This window comes from Dreissena polymorpha, chromosome 10 (assembly GCF_020536995.1).
Source record: "Dreissena polymorpha isolate Duluth1 chromosome 10, UMN_Dpol_1.0, whole genome shotgun sequence".
NCBI classification, from domain to species: domain Eukaryota; kingdom Metazoa; phylum Mollusca; class Bivalvia; order Myida; family Dreissenidae; genus Dreissena; species Dreissena polymorpha.
Genome location: NC_068364.1, coordinates 63226041 through 63241298, shown reverse-complemented (window position 1 = coordinate 63241298; position 15258 = coordinate 63226041). Strand labels below are relative to the sequence as shown.

The 15258-nt window shown below is 37.2% G+C and overlaps 1 protein-coding gene across 3 annotated transcripts in view; it reads right to left on the bottom strand.

Moving 5' to 3' along the window:
• Positions 1 to 3991: 3991 nt before the first annotated feature.
• Positions 3992 to 15258, bottom strand: part of LOC127847040 (uncharacterized) — a 158550-nt gene continuing 147283 nt past the window's right edge. For all 3 annotated transcript variants that reach the window (XM_052378568.1, XM_052378567.1, XM_052378566.1), the window contains exons 3-10: positions 14852 to 15030; positions 13843 to 14624; positions 12384 to 12501; positions 10870 to 12157; positions 10193 to 10347; positions 7974 to 8125; positions 5179 to 5294; positions 3992 to 4843 (exon numbers count right to left, since the gene is read on the bottom strand). In XM_052378568.1, coding sequence (XP_052234528.1) covers positions 4572 to 4843; positions 5179 to 5294; positions 7974 to 8125; positions 10193 to 10347; positions 10870 to 12157; positions 12384 to 12501; positions 13843 to 14624; positions 14852 to 15030 — 3062 coding nt within the window. In that variant the 3' untranslated portion in view covers positions 3992 to 4571. The remainder of the gene's footprint in view (positions 4844 to 5178; positions 5295 to 7973; positions 8126 to 10192; positions 10348 to 10869; positions 12158 to 12383; positions 12502 to 13842; positions 14625 to 14851; positions 15031 to 15258) is intronic.

The window sequence follows — 15258 nt, the reverse complement described above, 5'->3', positions numbered from 1 at the left end:
ATAGGATGTGACACTGAACAGAGAATGGAAATGCGGACTACTATCTGCATGTTAATACGAAACATAGACACCCATTTTGACACAGTCACAATTACGCATTACATAAAAATTCCATACCCAAAACCTTCAGGGTCAGAGCTGTTTTACTTAATCGTCAGGGGAAGACGGAATGTACTATCAATAAACGCCTTATGTTGATAACACTATTGCTTTCAATACATATTTTTTTTAGAATTTTAGGGAAAAAAATGAATGAATACTGATTGGTAAATGCCATTTGTATTGTGAGATGAAACTACCGAAATAGCATAGTGTCCATGATAGAAGGATAATCGTTTAACTATCTGGCCATAAGTGTGACGTACGCGGTCAGTCAGTCTGGAAAATCTTTCCTGCAATCCAGAATAGGCCACTGACATTTGCCAGTTTGCTATGAATTACAAAGAGTGACTTCAATTTTCTATTTAAAAGTTTCGTGGTTTGATGTTCCATTTACAAGACGCAATAAGATATGTTTATATCAGCGTCATGCAAAAATGGGTCTTATGCAATATGCTGCCAGCGTAGCATCAGCCCAGTCTGAGCATCCATGCAGTTTTATCAGAATATGCCTACTGTTTTATATCGGAAAGCGGAGCGCAAACGCGCAGGCTCGGCTTGAGCTACGCTTGCCACATATGTACGGAATCTGGATAGGGCTAAGTTGATTGTCGCGTGTCGAATTTTGAGGTCGACGCACGACTTTCAAGCGAAGCACGATATGACACTCGACATTTGAAGTCGACATGCGACAATCAAAATTTGAGTGTCGCATATCGCGCTGGGGTTTAGAAAAAAATATTGTAGAAAATCTTGACTGTCCACTGAATTGTCAACTGTCATATCGTGCGTCGCGATGCTTGTCGCGTGTCTCTTTGCATGTCGCTTCGCATGTCGACTTCAATTGTCGTGTGTCGATCTTTGAGCGACATGCGATATGACACTCGACGCTATATCGAGCAAATGTCGCGCAAATGTCGACTGTCGACCTACAATTCCCTATGTCGACACACGACATTTGCTCGACGCACGAAACGACGCGCGACGCGCGATATGAAACTCGACATTATATCGAGCAAATATCGCGCAAGTGTCGCATGTTGACCTGTGAGGGATTATTTTTTTCAACTGCAAGCACGGTGTTATAGTAACTTTTTCAGCTACAAATAAAAACTGGCTGAAAAAGTTACTATAACATCGTGCTAGCAGTTAAAGAAATGCATATTAGTAAATATATGTTTTACATATTAAATAAATATTTAAGGTCGGTGTTTGTTGATTTCGAATAATATGAGCACGTTGCCACAGCGTTGATGTAAAAGACAAATGTATCATGCCCATTCCGGCAAACTAGCGACTCCGGTATTTTTCATTTATTATCGCTGATAATGACTGTGTTGCATATTTATACGACTTCGGAGGCGTCGACTTTCAGACACGCACGTTTATGTCGTTTCAGATTTGTATAACATCGCTTTTAAACCTATGGGTGTTGTGTAAATTCATAATATATGTAGTTCTGTGTCATTCTACTTAAGTCTGTTTGTCTGTAATCAGATCTTAACACTCAACGTTGTACGGGACTTACGAGTATTTTCGCATAATTTAATTTTATAAATAATTTGAGTGCACAGATTCGCTAATGTCTATTGTTTTGTGATTTTATTGTTTGCAAGAATGTCTTGTCAACATTAAGAAGTTTTGTTTATGAGCACAGATTTCAATCGAAATGAGAAACCCCTTTGATGTAAAACAATATGCTAACGACATTTGCATTTACCATGTCTTTAAAGGCGAGCATTTAAAAACAAATATGCCTCGACTGTCGCATATGCGGCTCGGTTAAGTAAGTTTACGCCAAAGCAAACTCCTACATAACTCGAGAGTAGTTGCCTTAAATTCGTGATGCTTGATGATGATGACTTGATTCATCCCATTTTTATACCCACATTGACGGTATAACACCCCTTAGAATAAACTAACCTGTATCCCACCTTGTTGAATCTACCTGTCGCGTGCACGGACAACTTTTTATTCTACCACTGAATGATTTTTCATTAGAAATCTCTAGAGTCAATGTAACATTGTTTCTAATTAAAAAATATGCTTGATAATAGGACACCAACAAAATGGTTAATAATATGAAAGTTGCATAGTGTGGTCAGGAGCTACCCTATCTGATATAAAATCACACATGGTTTCGTGGTAGCAAGGTACCCGTCTTGTATTAAGATAGTCCGCCTTGCACAAACCAAAATAATATTGAACGCAATTGTTTTTTTGCAGTATAACATTTTGTCAAAACAGGCGTAAATCAACAAATCACAAAGCTTTAATAAACCGTCACTGCTATTCAACGAAGCCTATGTGCATACAACCTCCCCCCCCCCCCGCCATCACGCGAGTTAAGAGCATACCGGACATCAACATGTAGGTGGAATTTCGGAAATATTTTTTGCGATGTTGTTTACTTTTGCATAAATTGTGTTTTGCATCACGATAACAATGAGTGTAAATTGAACAAAATGACCTACATTAAAGTTAAATTGTAAACTAATACGGTCAATTTTATACTAATGTTTAATTGGCCGGAGCCTATTTTCAAAATAGGGCTAGAGCACGTTACAGCACTTTATGAGTGCACACATTTCCATTGAAGAATATCTATAAGCAACATGATTTTTCAGACATACTTCCGAGTATTGAGTGCTTTTTCGCTTTTGTGTATATGCTATATTTTTGTGACAAACATTAAAAAAAAAATATTTGCAATTTTGTTAATAGATTCCTCGAAAGTATTTATATCGGATGCGATGAACAAATCCCACTATTGAGTTTGACATATTTTATTTAATTTGTTGTCAAACAATCACATGTACATTGTGATAAATATCCATTAAACACTGCCCAATACTATTATGATATATAAAAACTTCCAGCACCATTAAGTGCCATGCAAAGGCTAATTACCGTAGGAAGACCCTAAATCAAGCACCAGTGGTTTAAAAAAAGTTAAAATACAAGCATTGTGCAACATTTTATTGAAAAAAATCGTTGTACGATGTCATCTTGTTTTGTTTTACGGATAAGTAAGGATCGGTTTCATTCGGTATGCGTTAATTTGCATAATTTATGCAAGCTATTTTTATTTATTATCACGGTTTTATACGAATTATATTGCGCAGTTCTTTTAGAGTCAGGTACATACGATAGCATACACACCATTTCAATAGCATATACAAAGCAATACAGTACACGCTATTTGAGCTAATAAACTTATGTAACAATTTGAATAGCTCAAATGACCTTTGAAATTCAAACAAGTTATAAAAAATACAAGTGATTTGTTCAAACTCCAGTAGAAAACGGGACACTAAGGCATGCTTCTGCTACTGCTCGAGGCAAATTTCGCGTTCGCACGAAAATGTTCGGATTTCGTCGCAGAAATTTAATTGGAATTTATTGCCACACGCAAAATAAAAAGAGCATTTTGTATCTTTCTTCATCAATGTAATCAGGCCACATATAGCTTTTAAATTTTGGCTATTGCTATCAGCAATACTGTTTGTTTATAGGTTGACACTATTTTACGAAGTATTCCTTGATTTTGTACATTTGCTGATATTTAAGTGTCATCCGCCGTCTTGCATGTTACATGTATATATCCGATTTGTTAGCGGCGGTAGGGATTTACTTGCCTTCTGTCTTGTTTATTTTGTTTGTGCAGGTTTGCACAGATATGTGTTTCTACTTTTTTAACAACCTGTGGGGAAAATTGACTTGTCGGGTTTCGAATAAATTCTCAATAATACATGTTTGTTTGGTAGATTGAATTCGAATGTATTCTTAGTTTCAAAGTTATATTGTCCTGATAGATTTGTCTTCCTTTCGAACAAGGTCAAGACATGTAAAATGTCTGAAAATGAACACATTTCCAATAAAACAAATAAAGTTGTTTTATTATTTTATCTAATGTTGAAACAATTTGCAAATAAAACACGTGAATTTTTTAATTGATTTGTCATATTTCAAATGTTTCCATAATACCACAGATAAGACGTTTGATAAATTGATCTGTCTCTGCATATGTTCATGTTAGCCATGGCGAAGCTTCAAAGCACGTGATTTTGCATCGAATACTTCTTTGATTTTGATTGGCGGAAATTTTTTAGAGGCAGACTATGACGATTCTGTACCGGAACTTCACCGACAGTTGGTAATCAGACAGTATGCGAAGTAAATAAACATGACTTATCACATGTGACCTAAGTGTTTGAGTAAACATATAATAGTGATTTATTAAATATATAATTGTGATATGAGGCAATGAAGCGTCATAAGAGTAACACATATGTTTTGTTGATAAATAAATAAAGTGGAATACTAGTGCAATGAACACTAAACAAATGAAGTAGCAATATATTGCATTATACAATTCACAGATGACGATATCGGTTCACATGAAATGTGTAGTCATAGTCATAGGTGTAGTCATAGAAATAATGTAAAACAACACGAACGATATGACATCATTAAAATGCGGTAAATCTTGTTGACACTGCGCTCATTTGCTGTTCTTCCTCCGGTTTAATTTCATGGAAAGTACCACTCTGGGTCTCCGCCTCGTTGCTGCCGGCGTGAGAGCGCGGGGGCGTCTCCTCGTGACTCTTGCCAATCACCTCCGGCCGATGTTGCGGTGGGCCGCCGTTATGCGGACCCTGCTCGAACTGGCGATCATCGTACTGTGCATTCGTGTAACCCGGGCGACGCTGACCGGTCTCTATCGGGTTGAGATAAATCCTGTCTGAAAAGATAAGATGATACTTCGACAGAATTATAGACCCCGGAACTAACAAATGTCCTTGATGTCATAGTTTTCTTAGCTTATACTAGTTATTATCATTTAATAATAAATACACAATAAAATCAAAGTTTGTAAGAGTTATCGACGTCCTGGTACAGGTTCCAAGCCCTATAATTATATCTGGGAAATATTCATATATTTTTCTATGTTAGTTTAACACATTTAAAATGAAAGATATACACGAATACAGTATCCGTTAACTTAACAGCCTCAATTGCTATTTTCTTGGAATATGTTATCATATACCTTGCACGCAAAATCAAAATATGGTCTACCTTTGTCTTTGATGTGTGCTTTCCGCACACAGAATATCGCAACCACAAGGCATATTACCGCAAGAACGGCAACACCGAGTAAGGTACCTAGTGCAATCATGCCACCATTAATCTCCCTTGAAAAAAACAAAATACAAAATATTTTATTAATTTACATTTGTGAAGCAATTCTTGAGTCGACCAATCACGGTTTATATTTGCATCGGAAGAAAATCACATGTTTGCATAATTGAATCGATTATCTGTAATTTGTATAAATGTTGGTACATGCGCTTGTAACCTAGACGACCCTGGTTTAGTACCCTGGCAACATGTGACATTGGTCGGTAGTAACCTTATTGAAAAGCTGGTGTTAACTACGTAAACTCCGGTCACTCCCCCAACAGCATAACACCGCATTACAAATAAATATATATTAGTTAACATATTCGTCCCAACGTTTGTTAGTCAAGTAATTCATATTAGCTGGAATGCTGATGCACACTCCTCCGGGTCCTCACTTAGAGCAGCCTCAGGTGTTGAATGACCTCATAAGCTTAAAAATTCACAACATGTCATACGTATGCACAGGAAATATAGTGATTTCAAAATGTATTTGTGATTTACCGATACTCTCTTGATTGCATACTGATTTCGTTGTGGAAGGAGTAAATAACGACGTCTATAGGGGTTATTATCGTTACACGCTACATTCACATGCAGCATGACAGTATTACAGACAGAAATATAACTTAGTTCACGCAAGAAACCTTTTTCTACAGGGCAAGACCATAGTGTTCGAATCATTTTACATTATATGTAATCACATGCAATACAGATACTTGAAGGTAACGGTTGTACACAGATAATTAAATTTAGCGACGCTAAAACACTTTATAACGAGCCTTTTCGGGTTGTTAAAGGTTTTCCTTCGGAGAAAATACACATGTGTGTGTTCAAAAAGTATTTATCCAATCATTTCAGCATTGTTCTGTATTTATTACAAAAGCAAACGAAATAATTCGATGATAACAGCACGGAAACTTCAAATGACGTCATGAAAATAAACAAAATGTAAATTTACGGCGCCTGACTGCTGTATTCAATAATGCTTAAATACATTAAAATGAATCATATATAGTGTGATTTTGATGATTCGGTAAAACAGACAGCACTATTTATACTCCAACTTTGGCACAGGTTATTATTTATATTGACTATCTTACTTATTAACGCATTGAAGCTGGAAAAGTGTTGGTATTTGTATTTAAATAACATAATTTTTGATAAACATAAAACATTCATACCAAATCATATTTAAAAAACAACAATAAGACATATAAAAACAAACGAAATATTTATTTTCTTATAATTATTAGTGTTAACACCAATCGAGGTATTTTTTGGTGATATACATTCTTTATCGACATCGATGCCATCTTCAACAGCATCAAATAGGCCCCGCTATCATCGGCCGAAAACAGTTTTGGGAGAGAGAAATGAACGAAGAAGCCATGGGTGATGACTGACATCATCGACCTCTGTGAGAAACGATACGAGCTAAAGCATGAGGAGTACACTTACCTGGACTCTAGGACAGAAAACCAGAAAGCGAACCGGGAGTTGTGGAAGCAGATGAAAGAGAAGTAGGCGTGAAATGAGAATAAAGGTATCAACATTCACAAATGGATGAACACAGGTATAAATACTGCAACAACCTTTACTGCAGTGCTGAATTGCCTGCTTTAACAAGACCCCAGTCACCTTCCGAACAATTCCAGAACAGAAACTGACGACGCTTATACTTAAAGCAAGGTTGATGATGCAGTGCGTAGTCTGAAGACGGGTCAAACTCGGCGACTGTATAACTTCCCTTCCTAGCTGATTACACCTTAGGAGTCGACCCAGTGGACATAGTTTTTGATCATTCCCCCTACCGAGAAAGAGCAACCCCAAACTGTTCGAAAATTACCGCACTATCAGCCTCATCAAGTATTCTATAAATTCATGCTACACATAATCGTAAACCGATTACAAATTAAGGCCGCTGAACTACTGGTGGAAGTGAAGCATGGATGCAGAGCTGGGCGTGTCACGGTGAGCCAGATCTTCAACTGCACAGTCGTCATTTAGAAAAAAAACACTGCAGTTTTAATGTGAGAATCGGCATAACGAATGCTTTCTCAATCGATCACTGTTGGCATGACTGCCCATGGCATGTTATGGGAGGATTCAACATTTACGAAGGGCTGGTGCAAGTAATCCAAGAATTCAATACACTGAAGGTTCACTTCTTCAGGACACCAGCGAGCGTCCCGCAGGAATGTTTATTCTCCTCCGATTTTTTAGTAGCCTTTTATTTGAGAAAATAATGCAGAAGACACCAAAAACCATCACGCCTATATTTCCATAGGTGGCACCCATCTCCACTTTGAGATTCGCTGATATTACTGACCTACAGGGTATTATCAGTGGTAAACACAAAGACCTCACCAACATACTATATGAAAGAGCAGGGGCATATATGATGGACGTCTGCACGGAGACTTGGAACATCACGATGAACACCCCGACCAACATCAGTGTGTGCAACACCATAATCGTCGAGAAGCTCTCAGCAGCTCACGCCTGACAGAGGATCTCAGTATCATCGTCCTTCATCCCCACCAACGAACAGAATAATCAAGGGAATAATGATGCTGCTGCTGCTGCTGCTGATTATGATGATGATGATGATGATGATAATGATGATGATTCTGCTGCTGATGATGATTTTTTTTTTCGGTCTGGTGCCTGTGAGCTAATTCAAATCTTACTTTGGCAAACTCGTTGTAGTGTCAACGACGGAGACGGGTTTGCAGGTGGCGCAGTGGCGATCATCCAAGCACACTGATGTCACCTTACCCTCCGGGAAGACCAACTTGTCTACCTCTAGCGTGAACGTGCCTTCCAGCGGAAAGCGACCCACCTGAAAATCAACAGTTTGAATTATTAAATAATGCAAATAAAACCACTTCTCTCAACCTCCATACAGTTGTTCCCCTATTTTATAATCCCACAATAAAGGAAAAGCTTACTTTTAAGATTTCATTTGAGTTGGAACCACGCCGTCTACAGATTTGAATGTCATGTGGCTTGTGGTTTGGGAGGACTTTCGAGACCATTTAAAGATATAAATTTGAAGAAGCTGGTGTGTCACCACTAATTTCCTATCCATCTACAGACTGCAATGGGGTAAAGTCAGTGAGTAAAGCCTACGTTTCAAGACATTTACATATTGGAACGTAATGTAGCTGGTGGCTTGGTTCAAGTCATATACATAAGAGAATGCTATTATGAAGCTAAGTGGTTAAACCTACGTTATAAGCTGGTTTGGGACTGCGTTCTAAGATATCTACAGATTTGAATGTCATGTAATTGGTTAATTTAGACAACGTATTGGGATTCGGCTGATTTTAGTGATGTGTAGCTTGTGGGTTGGAACTACGTTCTAATACATTTAAATATTTGAAACTGATGTAGGCGGTTGGTAGGGACTTCGCTCTTAAAAATCTCCGGATTTAAATGTTATGTATATAGTGGGTTGGTACCACATTCTAATACATCTACTTATTTAAATGTCTTGTAAATGGTGGATTTGCACTACGTTATTAGATACTTACAGATTTAAATGCTATTTAGATAGTGAGTTGGGACTACGTTCTTACGTGTCAAAAGTAACCGTTGGGTTGTGACTACTCCTAGTTATCTACATATTCGAATGTTATGTAGCCGAAGGTTTGATATTGATTTTTCAAGAGATGAACCACAACGGCTCAATGTAGTTGGGGTTAAAGCCCGAGTCTATATATACTTTCAACACACACTTTGCAAAAATATTTTCTCGCCGAATAAAATACACAGAATGTTGACCCGGTCAAATAATGACGATTTGGTAATACATATTCGCGTATTGTCTATGATAGCTTGAGATAGCTTGATAGCTTGAGATGATGCTGAAAGAAATCGAGAAAGTACGCTCGAACAAAGCGTATTTATTACATATGTATGAAGCCTTATCAAACATAAACATAATGCACTGATTTTGCATTAACAAAATACTGTTAGGATACATTACTATGCCTATAGCCATTTTAGTATGTGTTTAATTAGGTCCAGTTTATATCGGTTTTTACATGACATTTAGCGGTTAAACCATAATTACTGGTACTTTTCGGACACTTAAACATACTTGAAGTTTTTGTTTCGTTTCTCAAAATTAAGATATTAATAAAATATTTAGAAAAATCAAGTGTCCGAAAATTAAGAGACACACTGACAATGTACCTATTGAACTGGATGTTCCTATGCATAAAATACGCTTTGCATGAAATATACTATTTGTTTATTTCCAACCAAACAAACTATGGAAATTGTGTTGGTTTCGTCTTAAAACATAAACAATAGTGCAATTAATTTGGTAAATTTGTCACATTCAAGGAGGAGCATATGACTGTAAATGAATTATTAAATGACACCAAATAATTTATTTCTGGTTTTCATCATTATCCAAATTATTATATTTTGTCCTAATTGACATCATTCAGTTATTTCTGCAGTGAGTTTAAGCGAAAATCTTGAATGCATTATTCAGAGCGTATTGTTTCTTGACTTTACTAATTATCGAGTGAAGCCAAGTTTCTAGTTAGTATACATACCTATTTACCAAAATAATGCAAATGTAACGGCCCCTTGACACTTAACAGCAAGTTTTATGACCGTTGCCAGGTTGCAAAACACATGTGTGATGTGTTTCCGGATTAACACAAAAAGGTTCATCTTTGATAAAAATGCAAGTGTCCGAAATTAATAGTAATTAATTATTGGTGAAATTTTTTGTGTCCGAAAAATCAGTTATACAAAATAATTATTTTCGCTTACAAAGAGTATGACCGAACAGCAATAGTGTCCAAAAGCTGTAAACAAATGAATTTACGCTTCGGCATTAGAATATGTAGCTATTGCCTAACACCTCAATATGTATGTTATACGTTACCTCTTTGTAAAAGAGGTTCTCTTTGTTGTCTTCTTCCGGTTGAATGTTGTAAATCCGATATCCTAATGTTCCATCGCCATTGCTGTTGAAAAGCTTTATAATATTTCCGTTTTTCTCGATGTCGAATCTGGTAGCCTTTATATGCGACACTAAACCTGTAATGTACGTTTAACTGACTAAGCGCACATATATCAACCAAATTTCGTTTCACATTCATTTTATGTAAGTACTACATTTCTTAAGTTCATAAGAATATTAAAACCAAAGGCCGAATATAAAAACGAGACAGTGTATAAATAATTTATAATTGTGTTGATGACCTTTCAGGCCATTCGAGCGGTATAAACTGTTTCACTTTAATGTTTACATTAAATAATCAAGGCAATACTTTTCTAGTATTAATGCAAATACGTATATGTACATAAATAAAAAAAATAATACGTTTGACAGACAATAATATATAGTTGCTCTCGCTCCTAGCCAACATTTCTGTTTACGAATTATTAAAGTATTCATTGTGTTTTTATGACCGATAGTTTGATAATTCGCATTTATATTAAAAACATTATGTATTGCCTCTTCTGTGACTCCATGGCTCACTTTATGTATATTCATAACTTGACTTGTTATTTGGACGCATCTACTAAACGGTCATTGAGGAAATGCAATTCGCTTACTTGCGGGGTTATCCTGGAAACTCTGACAAAGTTTCTTCAAGGATGCCCCACATTCAGCTTTATGATGCGAGGTGGCTCCTTGTATCAGAGCCTTGGTTGCGATGTAGGAAGATGTAGTTGATAAATCAAGCGCAAGGTTGTCCACATTCAACGGTCTGTCATTTGGACATAGTCGAGGCTGAGTTTTATCGAAACTTGAGCTAAAGTAACAATTAAGTTTGTTCTGCAAGTACAGTGTGGCCCATGGATTTTGGTAAAATGGCTGTGGTGTAATAATTTTTATTGCATCTACAAGTTTGGAATCCTGAGCTATCTCAATAGCCATGGTAATAGCACCAAAGACAATTTGTTCTCCTTTCATGTTGACGATGTTCTGGTTCTTAGCCCACGCTTCAGATCCAATAAAAACAAATTCACCCTTTTTCAAACCCTGAAACTGAAGGTTTACGAGGAATTGTTCAAGTATATTAGTACCAAGAAAGACAATTACGAGTTTTGCTCTTGGGTAAAGTCTCAATTTTCTGACGATTTCAGCTTGACTGGCTTCTGTTACAGGTAACGCTTGTATTAGACACACTCCGTTGTTCGAAGCCTCCTCCTTAATTTTGGCAAGACCACCCTCGCCATATGCATCGCTACTGTAAACCATTTGGATATAGTCCGCTTTGAGTGTCTTTATCACCTGAATCATAGCCAAAGCCTGGAAGTCGTCCGGAGTTACGGTCCGGAGAAAGTAGGGGTATTTTACTCTGTCACTCAGCGCTGGACTGGTTGAGGAATAACTTATTTGCACGAATCGCAGCTTGGACAACACTTCAGCGATGGCCATACTAATTGAACTTGCACGACCTCCGACAAATCCTATGATTTTATTGCTTATATTGAAACGTGTACCGTTGTGCAACACTACACCATTGTGGACTAGTGAGTAAATCTTTCTCTGAATCACAGATGGGTTGTTACAAGAACTCAAAATTATTACTCCTATTTTCATGCCTGACAAAGGTTCGTCGTCTTGCATCGCTTCACTGACAGCGAATTTAATAGATTCGGCGATCTGATACGTATTTGTGGAATAAATTTCACCGCAACCAGTCTTCCCTTCTTGAAATATGGGATTAACACCAACGACATATACTTCTCCCTCTTCGAACAGAACCGCTTCGTGAAGTTCCGCAATTGAAAAACATTCGTCACAACGCTTGCCAAGCGAGCAAACTGCGGACTGCACTTTCGGGGAAAGCATCGTTTTATTCAGTGTGAGACTTCCGTTTTTAACATCCCCTACCTAAAGAAGACAGTACTTTTGTTTAAACAATATGTATACACATCAGCGGACAGATTGGTGCTTAAACATAAATAAGGAATACACTTAAATAGTATATTTAAATTAATATGCAAGTAATGTGTACACATTTGTAATATTTTATACCCATGCCAATGTTGTAAGTAATACTCAGCATAATTGTTGTATTTGTACTTGTAAAATAATATTACTTTTACGGTGAGCTAACCTTTTCAAATTCAAACGAGTTCGGCGTCTTCTTAAAGTTAAACACGCTGAATGGCGAATCCAAGAAAACTTCTGCTTTGTGCAAAGTTACCGGTGGTTTATTTCTCAGACTTTCTAAACTGTAAAAAAACACATACAATCTATGTACATGAAGAGAATAACACATTTTGAAAGCGAATTTCGTACCATGTGGTTTAAATATATCTACGTACGATGTCTTAAGGTTAACTAAGACAAATTTGATAAGGTATCGTATTATATATATATATATATATATATATATATATATATATATATATATATAAGACTACGATCGCATGACTGCGACTGAGAGGCGTATAATATATTGATTATATATTACAGCCGCGACCTCGTGTCCTCGCAATCAGAAGGCGTATACTACATCCATTATACCAATTCGACATTGTAGCCTCGGGATTGAAATGCAAATAGCGAATCTAGTAAACCACTGGAACATCGTGACCTCTCGATTTGAAAGCGAATGGCATATCCATGAAGCCATTGGGACTTCGAAACGTTGCGGTTTAAAGGCGTATACCATATTCATTTAACCAGCGCAACCTCGAGACCTTACGATAAGAGGGCGAAAACTAAAACTATTTTAGCAGGTCAAACTCGAGACTTTGCAATTCGAAGGAGAAAGATCTATATCATAGTCATTTTACAACTGCGATCTCGTGGCCACGAGATCGGAAGGGGCATACCATATCGACTCTAACAATGCGACCACATATCTGAAAAGTGTAAGGCATATACTATATCCTTTTACACGTATGCGACCCGCAACCTCGTGATGAAAGGCGTATATCATATCCATTACACCACTGCGACATCATTATGTATACAATATCCTTTATTTAACTTCGACCGCTTGACCTCGCGATTTGAAGCCATTTACCGTATACATCTCGACAGGGAAAACTCGTGAATTCGGTATTTGAAGGCGTATCACATATGCATTATACCGCTGAGACTGTAAAGCGTATATCATATCCATTCCACCACTGCGATTGTATTTGTCACTATATCCCTTACAAAAGGGCAATCTCCATAACTCGATTGGAATGCGTATATCATACACATTAAAAAAAGAACGACTTCTAACCAGCGAGACTGTCATTGTCTTTTAGCTGTATCTAACGACAGACTAATCAAAGCTTTAATAGTACGCAAACAATATTATTGATTTACTAGGTTTTGTTTTTGTGTAATAACAATATGTGTTAAGACAATGTTTCAGTATATGTAATGATCACTGTAATATGATACATTTTAATTTATTCAAATCGTCTATTTTTTATTGTTCTATCAAATATTTGGATCTAGTAATTTGTTAGATGAACCAGGTATTCATCACAATAGCCGCCACTGTATACCATACGTAGCTTTATCTGTTTTGCATTAAGTTATGAAATTATTGTATAATTTTATTAACAAACCTCCACTTGAAATCATCTTGAAAGTTCATTTGCATGTGTTGAACTTTGTCGATCATAGAACCAGGCATGAACAAAGTAGTGATGCCGTTACATAATGTTCCAGAATCGCCACAGGATTCCTTTACGAGATCACCAACAAGCTTGGCCAATGCATGCGTTGCGATGATTGCGTATTGAACGTAGACTGGTTGAGGATCAGAAAAAGCTTTCAAGAACGCTTGATCACTCAGAGGCACAAAATTACACTGGGTATTGGCGCATCCTGTGATTGAAGCGTACACATCTATTAGCCAGGGATTAGTTGTACGTTCTTTGGAAAATACCGTTGCATTGGTAAACACCGATTTCCAGTGCGATTTGAATTCCGATATCTCTAGATGCGATGCGGAAAGTGTTAGCGAACCTTCTGATTTAGCTATAACATTACCGTTCAATTTCTGAAACACTGAAAAATCCTGGTTGATGACTTCAGGCAGAAGAACGGTCGGGACGTTGGTGTACAAACTCCTTTCCATGGCATCGAACAATTTGTTTGCGATGTTTGTGGTACCAAAGAAGACGATGCCGAAAATTTTGTCGTTTATGCTTTGATCCAGAGCATCCGTGAGATTCGTTGAAATGATGCCGTTACCAACGTGTATACGCTTGGAAAATGAAATGCAAATACCGACTTCGTTAGTTCTTGCTTGAAGTTTGTGGAAAGATTCTTTCCCGTCCGACGTATCCTCATATATGACAGCTATTCGGTTCCAACCGAGAGACAGCATTGTCTGGACCATCACCTGAAACATTGGTGACCATGATACAGAAAACGTAGACATACCAGAAAATGAACCAAAATAAATGAAAAGTGTGGAGTATTGTTCTCTAGAATATGTGTTTAAATAAAACAAAATTCTATATGTTTAATATCTCCGTTTAAAAGTTTGATTGCATGCAAGCTTCCTGTATCAATCGCGCGTGAATCTAACTATACATGCTAAATAGGATGTAAACATTTGGTACCAACCTCAATTTGCACGCTGTCGGATGGGATCACTCTGGCATAATTCGGATACAATGTCTGGTCACCAAGATCGACTGCAGAGCTGGAAAATCCGAGCTGTAACAACCGGCGTTCCGGGGCTATTGATCCGAGGATAGAAGAGAGTACTCGTGCCTCCGTGCTGAGCTCAGGACCGACAACTCCTGAAGGAAATGACAAATTATGTTTTATGAGACTTTTGAGAGATACCTACATCACGAGGACCAACGGTACTGCCTGTTTAGTAGCGAGCAACGAGTCGGTAACTATATACCTGGAAGACTCACTCTCTAAAATATTATATATGATGATTCATGTTTGCTTGAGTAATATGATACAATGTAAAGTTATACATAATATTTTTTTTATTTGATCATACTGCTCCAAATTCT